The 14,387-nt window shown below is 34.8% G+C and overlaps 1 protein-coding gene across 1 annotated transcript; it reads right to left on the reverse strand.

The window, feature by feature from the left end:
- Positions 1 to 7,945: 7,945 nt before the first annotated feature.
- LOC142235638 (uncharacterized) lies at positions 7,946 to 13,827 on the reverse strand. Its single transcript, XM_075306901.1, has 4 exons — positions 13,577 to 13,827; positions 8,988 to 10,402; positions 8,726 to 8,929; positions 7,946 to 8,682 (listed from the first exon to the last, which is right to left on the reverse strand). The coding sequence occupies exons 1-4, from the start codon at positions 13,825 to 13,827 to the stop codon at positions 7,946 to 7,948; spliced, it is 2,607 nt and encodes an 868-aa protein (XP_075163016.1).
- Positions 13,828 to 14,387: the final 560 nt, after the last annotated feature.

Below are 14,387 nucleotides of genomic sequence, written 5' to 3' on the forward strand. Positions count from 1 at the left end.
TATATAGCCCCCATATAAGCCGATCCCCAGATTTGACCTCCGGAGCCTCTTAGAGGAGCAAAAGTCATCCGATTGAAATTTGGTACGTGGTGTTAGTAAAGGGTGATTTGTTAAGAGCTTGATAACTTTTAAAAAAAAAAACGCATAAAATTTGCAAAATCTCATCGGTTCTTTATTTGAAACGTTAGATTGGTCCATGACATTTACTTTTTGAAGATAATTTCATTTAAATGTTGACCGCGGCTGCGTCTTAGGTGGTCCATTCGGAAAGTCCAATTTTGGGCAACTTTTTCGAGCATTTCGGCCGGAATAGCCCGAATTTCTTCGGAAATGTTGTCTTCCAAAGCTGGAATAGTTGCTGGCTTATTTCTGTAGACTTTAGACTTGACGTAGCCCCACAAAAAATAGTCTAAAGGCGTCAAATCGCATGATCTTGGTGGCCAACTTACCGGTCCATTTCTTGAGATGAATTGTTCTCCGAAGTTTTCCCTCAAAATGGCCATAGAATCGCGAGCTGTGTGGCATGTAGCGCCATCTTGTTGAAACCACATGTCAACCAAGTTCAGTTCTTCCATTTTTGGCAACAAAAAGTTTGTTAGCATCGAACGATAGCGATCGCCATTCACCGTAACGTTGCGTCCAACAGCATCTTTGAAAAAATACGGTCCAATGATTCCACCAGCGTACAAACCACACCAAACAGTGCATTTTTCGGGATGCATGGGCAGTTCTTGAACGGCTTCTGGTTGCTCTTCACTCCAAATGCGGCAATTTTGCTTATTTACGTAGCCATTCAACCAGAAATGAGCCTCATCGCTGAACAAAATTTGTCGATAAAAAAGCGGATTTTCTGCCAACTTTTCTAGGGCCCATTCACTGAAAATTCGACGTTGTGGCAGATCGTTCGGCTATTCATGATGAAATGTCAAAGCATACTGAGCATCTTTCTCTTTGACACCATGTCTGAAATCCCACGTGATCTGTCAAATACTAATGCATGAAAATCCTAACCTCAAAAGAATCACCCTTTATATTGTCTCTAACAACCATGCCAAAATTGGTCCATATCGGTCCATAATTATATATAGCCCCCATATAAGCCGATCCCCAGATTTGTCCTCCGGAGCCTCTTGGAGGAGCAAAATTCATCCGATCCGGTTGAAATTTGGAACATGGTGTTAGAATGTGGTCTCTAAGAAACACGCAAGAATTGGTCCATATCGGTCCATAATTATATATAGCCCCCATATAAACCGTTCTCCATATTTGATCTCCGGAGCCTCTTGGAGGAGCAAAATTCATCCGGTTGAAATTTGCAACGTGGTGTTAGTATAAGGCCGCTAATAACCATGCCAAAATTGATCCGTATCGGTCTATAGCCGATTCCCAATCACACAAAAATTGGTTTATATCGGTTCATAATCATGATTGCCACTCGAGCTAAAAATAATCTACCAAAATTTTATTTCTATAGAAAATTTTGTCAAAATTTTATTTCTATAAATTTTTTTTCCAAATATTATTTCTATAGAAAATTTTTTCCAAATTTTATTTCTATAGAAAATGTTGTCAATATTTTATTTCTATAGAAAATTTTTTCCAAATTTTATTTCTATAGAAAATTTTTTCCAAATTTTATTTCTATAGAAAATTTTTTCCAAATTTTACTTCTATAGAAAATGTCAAAATTTTATTTCTATAGAAACTTTAAACTTAATTATACACATATTTAATCGGCCTTTTTAATTTAATATATACCACATATGGACTATGTGGTATATATTACGGTGTTAGAAAGTTTTAAGATATCTTGCCATCGGCAAGTGTTACCGCAACCCAAGTAATTCGATTGTGGATGACGGTCTTCAGTAGAAGTTTCTACGCAATCCATGGTGGAGGGTACATAAGCTTCGGCCTGGCCGAACTTACGGCCGTATATACTTGTTTCCATTGCCTTTTTGCACGAGTACAAAGCTACCGTGGCTTTTCTCGTTCTTTCTTCAATATTAAGCTTAAAGTTCAGCTTCCTGTCCAGAATAACGCCAAGGTATTTTTCACACTCACTAAAGGGAATTTCAATATCCCCTAAGGATATGGGCTTAACCGTGGGAGTTTTGCGATCTTTGCAGTACATGACTAATTCTGTCTTTGCAGGATTTACTCCAAGACCATTCTCTTTCACCTATTTCTCAGTCATCCGGAGGGCTCTCTGTATAACATCTCTGATTGAGGCTAGGAATTTTCCCCCGACTGCTATAGCCACATCGTCTGCGTATGCCACCACTTTTATCCTTTCTTTTTCTAGGGAAACTAGAAGGTGTTTATAGCAACATTCCAAAGAAGAGGTGATAGAACTCCTCCTTGGGGAGTGCCTCTCTTCACATACCTTTGTATGTTTGCTTGTCCTAGTGTGGCCGAAATACGTCTCCTCATTAGCAGTTCGTCTGGCAGCCTAAGTATACCTGATCAACATTCACAGTTGCCAGTCCATTTAATACAGAGGTCGGATGGACGTTATTGAATGCCCCCTCGATGTCTAGAAACGCCACGATTGTGTATTCATTAACAAATAGTGAGCTTTCAATAAAGATGACTAGTTCGTGCAAAGCGGTCTCAGTAGGCCTGCCCTTCGTGTATGCATGCTGTCGTTTCGAGAGAAAACTTGAATCGACGCTAGTTCTAAGACAAATGTCATCATCCTCTCCAGGGTCTTAAGTAGGAATGAGGATAAGCTGATTGGTCGGAAATCCTTCGCACTCGAGTGAGAGGCTTTTCCCGCTTTAGGTATGAAAACTACTTTCGTTTCCCTCCACTTTTCTGGAGGGATCAGGGGGTAATTCTTTCAGTCACTGCTTGTAACTCCGCCGGAGTAATTCTATCAGGTCCGGGGGATTTGAATGGTCCAAAGCTATTTAACGCCCATTTTATTCTAGGTTCCGATACAATTTCCACGATAGGAAATGACCGCTGAGCCACTGTGGCACCGCCAGAACATGGTTCAACCGTCAGATTTCCAGGAAAATGTGTGTCCAATAGTACCTCCAGCGTTTCATCACTGGACGTTGTCCAATTGCCCTTCGATGTTTTAATGAAACCTGGAGCGGAGTTAGTGGATGCTAGTACCTTCCGTAGTCTGGAAGCCTCGGATGTATTCTCAATACTGTTGCAGTAAATATTCCAAGAGTTATGCTGAGCCTTTCTCAGTTCTCGATGTATCCTCTCAGATTCTTCTTGTAAGTGTCCCAATCCTCAGGAGCTCTGGTGGACTTTGCTTTGCTAAAGAGCTTCCTGTAGGATTTCCTCATATTACTTAACTCCGTAGGCCACCATGGTGGTCGATTTAATATGCCAGTAAATATGAGTTTAGGTTTCGGGTTAAAAACAAAAAAAAATCCCAAAAAAGTTTACTTTTGATATAAAATCATCGCAGTCATTTTGGGAGAAAGTTTCAGAGACACCAACATATTTAAGAATTTCAAAGCCTGCAGACAATATGGACTATGCCAAGGCGTTTATGCACATTTCTCAAGTGATAAAATATGGACAACTTTTTTCGAAAAATGAGACTGTTTTGGCATGTCCCGACAAATCCCGAAATGTACGGCGCAATGTCCCGGATTTCGGCAGCCATCACCTGGCAACCCTATCGATATCTTGTACCGTGCTCATATTTGTCTCTGGTATTTCCGGTATCATCATATTGAATCGATTCCCTATACCTATTCCAATCAGCTTTCCTAACATTTGGCGGAAATATGGTCTTTGAAGTACGAACAGCCAATCTAAAACTGATGTAGCGATGATCTGCGAAGCTATGTTCCCTCAAAACTTGCCACTCAGATATCTTATCATTCAGTTCCGGAGAGGCCAATGTGACGTCCAACACCTCTTGTAAGTTTTTGGTGACGAAGGTTGGTTCATCTCCCTTACTACCAGGTTAGCACGCAAAATAAACTCTATTAGCGACTCTCCCCTTGCATTAGTATCACTACTTCCCCAAATACTATGATGTGCATTTGCATCGCATCACATAATGAGTTTTGTCTTTGTTTTCAGTGACTCCTCAACTAAGGCCTTAACGGCACATGGAGGCATCTCCCTATCATGTCCCATGTAGACGGAAGATACCCAGTATTTGCATTTGGATATCTCTAGACTGACTACGACAGTGTCTGTATTGCTCAATGAAGGAAGCAGAAACAAGTTTAGTTCATTTTTAGCAATTATACATGCTCGATTTATGTCTTTACCGGTATTATGCAAAAGTTTGAAAACCGGAGTGCTTAATTCACAGATCTTGTTCTTATATATGTACGGTTCTTGAATAAGAACTATATCTATGTCTCCTTTCATCAGGAGAACTTTTAAGGCAGCACAAGCGACCTTACAAAGGTGAAGATTTATCTGGAGGAACCGTAGAACCATCCAAATTTTCAACCACCGTCACATCAGTGGCTTCAATTGAGTCATCAAGAGCTTCCTCTTCACAGATCTCGGTGACTCTCGCAACAACCCGCGGTTCAGCTTTGGTGAGGTTTGCCAAACCAGATATTTCTTTACGAACTTTGACAGTTTTATGTGCTTGAAAATATATGCTACCTTTCCTCTTCCTTTTGCCGTATAAAACTCCTGTCCCGGAAGCTGCTTGTAGTCGGCTTTGACGTAGGTTTTGTCGTCCATTACCACGCAGTCAAACTTCGCCAGCATCGTCGTATACAGCCTCCGGGATCGCGCTTTGCCCGTCGTATTTTGTTTATCATCGCGATTTGGAGTCACTACCTTCTTGTAAGTCGATAGTCCGGCTCGTTTTTTGGCTCGATGCACGGTTGTAGACGATACACCCAGCTTATTTGCGGCATCTCGGAGAGAGAGGTTAGGGTTTCGCTTGAAACTATCGGCAACTCTCTTTGTCGTCTCAGCGGCTTCCGGTTTTCGATTTCCCCCCGATCCAGACTTCCTGGCTGTCGACAAACGTTCCCCAAACACTTTAATTACATTTGTAACGGTTGATTTGGCAACTTTTAGCGACTTTGCCAGCTTTGCGTGCGAGTAGCTCGGATTTTCGCGATGCGCGAGCAAAATTTTGATACGCTGCTCTTCTTGCTTGGACGGCATTTTGACAACTGAAGAGTGAATTCCAAAATCAAAATAGGAGCAACATTCTACACACACACACCTTCAAAATGAGGGGTGTTCAGGTTTTTTAAATGCAAAATTGAAAGAAATACGTCAAGTTTATATTGGCCAAATTTTGACCGTATCATCATTTATATATTTTTCCAGCTTTTTAGTTCATTTAACTAACGTACGTAAAAAATTATTAAAGTAAAGAAAACTTTCTCCAAACTGAAAAATGGCTTGAACTAATATAAAGTTAAATGGGCTTTGGTGAAATAGAGGGTTCACTTTTTTTGAGTGTAAAGCTCCCATAAACATGTGCCCTTAATTTTTATAAATATGGAACTATGCTTTAATTCCCAAACCTATAGCAATGATGCCCTACAAATGCTTATGTATTCTACACCACTAGTGGTGGTTTAGGGTATGCCCCGGCCCCGCCCGACTTTCTACTTTACTTACTTGTTTAATTATAAAATTTGTTTCCTTCTTTCCGTTCCATTTGTATACAGTAATTATAGCCCAACCGTCAATGATCTCAAGTATGAATTCGAATTAAAACATATTGCAAAATTTACACAAAAAAGTTATAAAAATTCATTTGATTTGAAAAAAGTTTCTTTTTTTTCGAATTTAGATTCCACGTTTGTGGGGTTGGTCGAATACCTACACACAAAAAATTATCACCAAAATTTTTTCAATTAAACACTTAATTGAATTTGGAAACGGATTCAATTAATATGTTAATTGATTCAATTAATTATTTAATCAAATCCGAATAAAAACCAATTAAAAAAATGATTGATATTTGTTACGTTTCCAATTAAAATATTAATTGATTCAATCAATTTGTTAATCAATTCGGAAATAATTTTCAATTACAAACGTGATTGAAATCTTTTCCGTTTCCAATTACACATGTGATTGATCCAATCACCTTTGTGATTGAAACTGAATAATTTTGAGCAATGGAAAGAGCGAAAAGAGAACAAGAGAATGGGTATTTATTCAACAATGTATGATGGAGAGATCAGTCTGTGGAAGTAACTCGTAACGAACGGTTGGGTTTTTGTTTTTCGCGTAAATTGAAAAACATGATTGGCGACATTCTGTCTGCTGCATTCAAAATGTGTGCATAAATATTTTGAACGCAACAACAAATCATAGCAAAGGGTTGAAATAAATAAAGTGTGCAACAACAAACGGACACGTGGTAAAGGTTTGAAAAAATATATATGACAGAACGCATTTGAAATTACCTGTGTTTTGTGGTATTGTAAAAATGGAAAACAATCTACGTTTATTGAAGGTAAAAAATTGTGAAATGTGAATACCGTTTTCCATTGAAGCCTGTTTACATTAAACGGACTAAAATAATATATTTTTTATTCATTTCTTTTAGTGACCAATTTTATTTCGTGAAATTGACCAATCAATCCCATCAACTCCATCATTTTATCAAATATATAATAATATGTTTGCAATAAAAAAGTGGGTACCGTATTGATCTTTTAAAATTATAAATTTTTTTCACTCCTAGTTTTCTTAAAACCAAGAGCGGTATGGGTTTGTTGGAAGATTCACCTTGAAGTTGCGAAGTAGCGTTGGCATTAAATTGCATTTTTGTTTTACCTGTCTTTTTCAGTTTGAACCCAAGTAGAGAGCAGTATATCTGGTATATAAACTAATGAGCTGAATTATGTAATGGTAAAAAAGTTCTTTCTTTTGGATTTAAAAATATGAAAATATCCGATAATAATAAAAATATGTATTTTCCATTTATATTTTTTTCTATTTCCAGAATTTGCAAAGTATCATCAATATAATACCAAATATTACATTGCTTTCCCATTATTTTTGTTTTTGATTGGTTCAAATTTTAATAGACGATTTTAATGTGTGGAAATTTTGGAAAGGAATTGTTACTAAAATTAAATTACCGAGCTCCTTAATACGCCTTTTTATGCTAAAAGACTACAACTGCAAAAGAAGATTATAAATCTGCAACCTGGAACTAAGAATTGAACTTGATATTCTATGCAGGTAATGTTTAACAAAATTAACTTTTCATTGAACAAAATTAAATTCGAATTATTCTGTTTACTTTCAGAAAAACTAATTTAGCTTACTGGCTGCTGAATTATTGGAAATCTAGGCGCATCTACATATTAGAAGGAACATGCTAACATGGTTATTATTATAAGGAAGATAATGATTTATATAATTTATTTTTTCACCCTATAGTTGTTATTGATAGTAGTTGTATTTGTAAGTTATGTTAGAACAAAACACAAATGACAAGAACTAAATTTATTTGTCTATTGCATAATTCAAAAAATAATAAAATATTAAATATGTTTTATAAGAAACACATATTTTCTTTTATTTCAAAAAAAAAAAAAAACTAAATACGATTTTGGGGTCGCAATATATAAATTTTTTGATCGAAATTTATAGCCAATTTCAATTAATTATTTAATTGAATGAATCAAATAGTTGATTGATATTTGTCGCGAAATTAATTAAAATTTTAATTGATTCAATTAAAACTGTGATTGAATTTTATGTTAAAAATCAATCACGTTTTTAATTGACTCAATCACACAATTAATTGATTCCGTGACAAAAGTCAATTAAATTTTTAATTAAAAATCGTGTTGGTTTTCAATCAAAATGGGTGATTGATACTATCATTTTCGTGATTGAAGACATTTCAATTAAAAAAATGATTGAATCCGCGATTTTCGTGATTGAAATCAAAAAAATTTTTTTTGTGTGTAGTATTCATACAACAGTACTGGTTATCGCATATCTCCGACAAACTTTTCTATAAGTTGATGTTGTTTATATTAATAAAACTGATAAGTTCGTTTAAGTCGGCAGTCTTCGCATTTTTCAGTAATGTTGGTAAGTTGGAGAATTTTTTAAAGATGATGTAGTTCTTTCTGGTTTGTTCAAATTTGTTGCAGTGAAAGATGAGATTGTGTTCGTTTTCAAGAGCGTTACAAGTTTCGCATGTGTTGCTATCAATTAGTCTCATATTGAAAAGGAATTGTTTAGAGTATGTATGACCGGAGAGTAATCTGTTTATCAGTTTAATGCTTGGGGGTGTTAATGAAGAGTCTTTATACCATGGATTTTTTGGTGGCTCGTTGAAAAATTGGTAAAAGTATGTTCCTTTATGAAGAGATGTACTTTGATATTCTTCTTTCCACTCTTTCCATAGACAATCTTTAATGGCATGTTGGGCATCTTTTATTGAAAAATTTGAGTTAATTATGGAGCCATTTGTTGCTGCGTGTTTGGCGTAGTAATCTGCCAGTTCATTAGGTTGGATTCCTACATGAGAAGGAGTCCAGACTATTACTAGTTGCGATAGTGAGGAGTTGTTAACTTTATTAATTATATCATTAATCATATAATTGTGGGCAGTATTGTTTCTCATGAGAATGCAAGCATTTTTGCTGTCAGTGAAAATGGCAGCTTTATCAATCCCGTCTTCAATAATGATGTCGATGGCTTTGTTGAGAGCATGTAATTCGCCAGTGAGAGAAGACACTTTAGCTTGTATTTGAAAAAGAAAGTTTTCATTTTGTAGAAATGTTACAGGCAGCACTGCCCGTTGAGTTTTCGTTGACAGAGGCATCAGTCGCCCATATGCAATATCCTTCTCCCTTAAGTTCACTCATTTCTTTCCTGTACAGAGCTAATAGACAGGTTGAATTGTAGGTGTTTTTATTGAATGGAAAAACATTTAACCGTATTTGTATTTTTGAGGATGCAGGTATGTAGTTGTTTACTTTAGTTTGGTCTAGAATATTTTTGAATTTTAGGTAGACCATACCCATACTCGTATTTTTTGAGACTGCCTGTTATGTGCTCATAAAGTTTTACATTCTTTATCTTTAAGTTTAACAGTTCTTTGGCCGCCAAGTACTGCGATCTTTGCTTTGGTGGAGTTATACCAGCTAGTGCATAAACTATATGCGTCGGAGTATCTTTCGTTAGACCCATGTTCCTCTTGAGAATTTGGTTTTGAAAGCTACTAATTTTTGTATCCAGATATTTTGGAGCATTTGCCATTGAAGATAACTGATATTCTGTTTTGGAAAAAATAATAGACTTTGTCACATTATTGGCAATGGTTGGATGCAGTCCATTGTTCAGTGTCGTCAACATTTTGAGGGCGTTAAGAGATGACTTGCATGATGATGAAACATCATTAAAATGATCTCTGAGTGACAGGCTGTTATTTATTGTTCTTCCAAGTAATTTGATTGAATTTAGTGGCCGTATTAGTCTAACCCCAAGGGAGATTAGCGGAATGTTCCTGGCTCCTTTGGCAACGTACATCACAGCAGTTTTTTCAATGTTTACTTGCAATTTTAGTTGTTTTAAAAGCGAGTTGAACTCTGAAGCTTTGTTTTGCAGTATGCTTGTTGCATTATTAAACTCCTTTGTGTGGCTTAAGATTATAAAATCGTCCGCGAATTGGTATATATCCGTATTCTCATCTGCAACTCCATGGAGACCCAGTGTGTATATGTTGAATAAAGTTGGGCTTAGACAGCTACCTTGTGGAATGCCATTGAATATGTCTATACTGTTTTTACCCATGATGAGAGTTCTCCTGCTGAGAAATGAATGAATCCAAGCTGTGATGTGTTGGGGAAAATTCAGATTCAGCATTATGTTTGTAAGAATATTGATGTCAACACACTCATATGCCGTTGATACATCAAGTGTCATGATAATAGTTTTTTCGCCTTTTTCCTTGTATACTGATATTGAGTGTAGCAAGTCATTAACACATGAAGCCGCAGATTTATGTTTTTGATATGCGTAGGATCTGTGTGGCAAAACATTATTTTTAATCAAAAAATCGTTTAGTCTATTTTTCATCATTAGATTTAGGATTTTTAACAAAACTGGTAATAGAGCAATAGGTCTAAAATTTGTTATATCTGTAAGATCTTTGACTCTTTTCGGAATTGGGATTATTTTAATTTTCCTCCACTCTTCATTAATTTCACATTTTGCCCATGCTTTATTTAATGCAGTAAGTAAGTTGCGTTTTGCTTCATCAGAGAGATTTTTAACCATTTCGTAGGTGATTCCGTCGAGACCTGCCGCTGATGGTTTATTTTTTTCCTTCAGGATATTGAAAAACTCCAATAAGGTGAAATCTTCAGTAACTTCAAAGTGATCTAGTCTTGTGTGGGAAGTAATATTGTTTGGAATTTTTTCCATAAGGTTGTTTAAGAATTTATTATTGTTGTCTTCACTAAAAAAAAGTTTCATTTGATTTGAAAAGGGATTCATTTGATTTGAAAAAGGTTTTATTCGAAGTGAAAATGCTATATATAAATATATAAAAGAAGCAATGGCTTACAGAAAATTCGCTTACTAGAACAACAGAAATCACTCAATATTCCGACTGACGGTTTAAAATTAAACCAAAATAAATAATATGAAAAAAATCCTATTTGTTGTTGAAGGTGGGTGCATTCGGCACGGTTTCATTCAAATTGAGAACCAATTCAAGTCAAATGGAAATAGATATATTTGAAATGAAGGAACATTAATTTGCTTTGAAAAACGATTAATTCTATTTGAAAACGGATACATTTAATTCGTAAAAGGTTTCATTTGATTTAAAACAAAAAGGATTCATTTCATTTGATTCATTTCTATGGAAACCCATTCAACCAACTAAACCAGCAAATATGTCGTTTATGCTTATATAGTTTACCTGTTTTCGTCACATAACTTCTCCCTACATTCTCTGAAATTTTCAATTATTTAGACGTTAAAGATTTGTTTGTTTTTGTCTTTTGGCATAACAAACCAAACAAATAAATAAATGAAAAAGCCACAATGACCCTTAAGTCAATATAGATAGGAATATTTTGCATTATAAGCTCATATATTTGATGTTCCTAAATGGATCCATTATTATGGGAAATAAATTTTAATATTTAATGAAATACGAATATTACATCACTATTATTTATGAATGAATTTGTATTTTGGGCTCTTGTGTTGTTGGTGTTGCTTTCTTTGTATGTTCATATGTATGTAACTCAATTAGGATAAGGCTCGTACATTAGCAAGAATATATGGTATATTCTGGATAGAAATCTAATTGTGTAATAAGATTAGTCACCATATATTTATGGAGTGTGGCTCTGATTGTTTTTTCAATATCCTCCCGAATTCTATGTAAAAGTTCCCCATAGACAAACAAAAACACATATCTCTGCTCTGTTAATAAAATTTGTCGTAATGCTTTAACTTAAATAAATTCAAGATATGCGACAGTTTTAAGACTTTATGTCTACTAAGCCGCAGAAGCTATTTACCAACATAAATACTATGGCACATTGGGTGATATATGGGCGACAAATAGACAAGTTGCTCCCAAGCAATTGTTTGTCGTCATCCTTGAGAGTTTGGTTGCCATTTCCCTCCAAAACTCCCGCACTAAAACTATGGCTCCAATAAAACCCACATGAAAATGTCGTATTTAAGTCATTCGAAATTGTAGTACACTTTGTTCAATATACAGACATACCCACACATAATAAATAAAGTAAAAATCATCCGCCAACGTTCTATAGACAAATGCGCATAGAATGTTAAGGACGAAGACTATCGGACGCCAATTGTTAGCATTTTTGTGTTTGACGTTATAAGCTCGCCAACATTTGCCTTTGGCTATATGTTGCTGTATTCATAGCAACATTTGTATACTGGAAATGTTTATAAACATGCACAGGATACTTCTCAAGGAGTATACAGAATCAGTAGGAGGAGACGATTTGTCAATGACCTCACCAAAGAAGTATGTTTGTTTGTTGGGTTGTTTCTTTTATTTATGGACTGACAACAAGAATATTGCATTCTTATATTAAGCGTACTGGCGAATTTTCTCAATATTACAAAACAACATTATAATCGGAAAATTATAATAGTACAAGAAGTTTTATTAATTTTACATTCATCATTTAGTATTATAGAATCAAATTAAACAATTAAATTACATAAGATTTCTAGATATTAGTTGAGAGTGACATAATGCAAAAAAATTCGGACGAGCCGAATTTGAGGTAAAATTGTTCAGACATTGGGTTACCCAATTTTTATCGCAGGATCGCCGGCAATGAGTGTTTTTTTTGCTTTAATAGTGTAAGATATTCACAATTATTAACTTGGACGAAACCCGCTAGTGACTTTACCAAAAAAAAAAAAAACAACAACAACAAATAGGACACGTAGTATGAATATTCCCCTTTCGTCATACGGTTTCCTACAGGTGTCGTTTAAACAAATCTTAAACAAGTCCTTCTTGTGGGATTAACCACAGCTTAAAACTCCAAATTTTCCAGTAAAAGGAGTTTTTGAAACTAAAATCTTGAATGGCGCCTTTTATTTTTGAAAGCTTTCTAAAATTGATCGGATTTAATGGCAATTTCATTAATATTGCAAAAAATCAAACTGACAATCCAAAATGACTGATACTACCAAAAAAAGACAATTTACTTTCATAATTTATACATCCTGTAAAAAAAAAATTTAAAAGTATTTACAATCGGTGAAGTAAAGTATTTACAAATGGCAAACAATATTTGTTTGTCTAAAATTTCGTTTGGGAGGAAAGAATTATTTTTTGCCGAACTTACAGCCGTATACATAGTGGGGAGCAAATCCGAGTACATGTTTATCACATCTATACTATTTATTTAATAAAAGAAAAAAACATTCCATGAGTCCAATTGCTACAAAATTTATTTCATGACAAACAAATATGTACATACTTTCTGCCAAGTTTTCTATTATTTCTTTTGGAATGTCCGGCCATTCCTATTGAACTCGGCTCCAGAGCTCACCGAAGTTGTTTGGCGTTCTTTTGTGTAATCCCATACGGACGAAAAAGACTGTTTTTCATATGTTTGGGTGTAAAAATGGAATGGAACTCTAATTTTGTTTACACAATATTTTTAAGTGCAAGCATATAATGTTCATAAAATAGCATAACATATTTGGGACATATATGTTAATATGTTAGAACATATTATGTTTGGGACATAAGATATTTGTAAATATAATATGCTTAGATGCAAACATATATTAATTTGGAAATAGCCTATAAACATATATGTGTTTAGAAAGAGAGACCTAGAGAGTATGCTGCAAGTAAACTCATGGAAGTAACCCATTGGCGCCTTAAAAATATATCCACACAAACAAAATTTCATTAAAATTTTTTACTAACAGTGTATGCCCTAAGGTGAAACATACTATGTTTGAACAATATAAACAATATTTTGTTTGGACCAATCCTGAAAATATATATGCTTGAAGCAAAATGTGTTTGGGGTACAGAAGCGTTGTTTTTTTTTTTTTTTTTTTTTTTGAGGGTGCAAACGACTTTTGATCAGAGACCACAAATTCTCACTGAGGGTTGAGATCGGGGCTTTGTGGGGCCCATTCAAGCATTTTAAATTTTTGCTCCGACAACCATTTCTTTACTATATTGGAAGAATGCTTTTGGTCGCCGTCTTGTTGAAAAATTACTTGCTTATCAGCATAAGCGCAAACCTCCACAAATTTGGGCAAATTTGTGTGCAAAATATCAAGGTAGTCGTCTTTTTGCATGATTCGTAAATTTGTTACCACACCCAGTGAAGGAATATGATCCTCAACCATATTTCAAGAGCACAATGTTACTGTATGCACCCTCAGAAAAAATCTCTTCTGTAACATATACTCCCAAACATATTTGGCTTCAAGCATATAAATTTTTGGGTATTGCCAATATATAATATGTTTGAAAGCATATTGGTCTAAACAATATAATATGTTTGGGTAGTCTAAGTTCCAAACATTTTGTATTTTTCCATCCAAATTCAATAATGTTGTCTTCCAAAAAACTATATGTTCTTATGTGAACATATAATATGTTTGGAAACATTTTGAACCCAAAAATATTATATGCTTAGAAGAATTTTCTCCCAAAGAATATTGTGCTCAAATTTTTTTTTGCCTAATTGTATATTCCCTCACATTTTTCTCATTTCCACGAGTTTTTTAGTTTTTAGCACCTTTTTCTGTAATACAAACATTTTAGAAGAAATTATTATATTTTATAATTTTTTTTAATTTTACCTTTTGCCGGACGGGGATTCGAACAGCGGACCACACAGTTTGTAAGCCAGCACACTAACCACTGGCCTACGTAGCTGTTATGGTCATCAAGAGATAATTAT

Source organism: Haematobia irritans, chromosome 4 (genome assembly GCF_050003625.1).
Source record: "Haematobia irritans isolate KBUSLIRL chromosome 4, ASM5000362v1, whole genome shotgun sequence".
Taxonomy (NCBI): Eukaryota; Metazoa; Arthropoda; class Insecta; order Diptera; family Muscidae; genus Haematobia; species Haematobia irritans.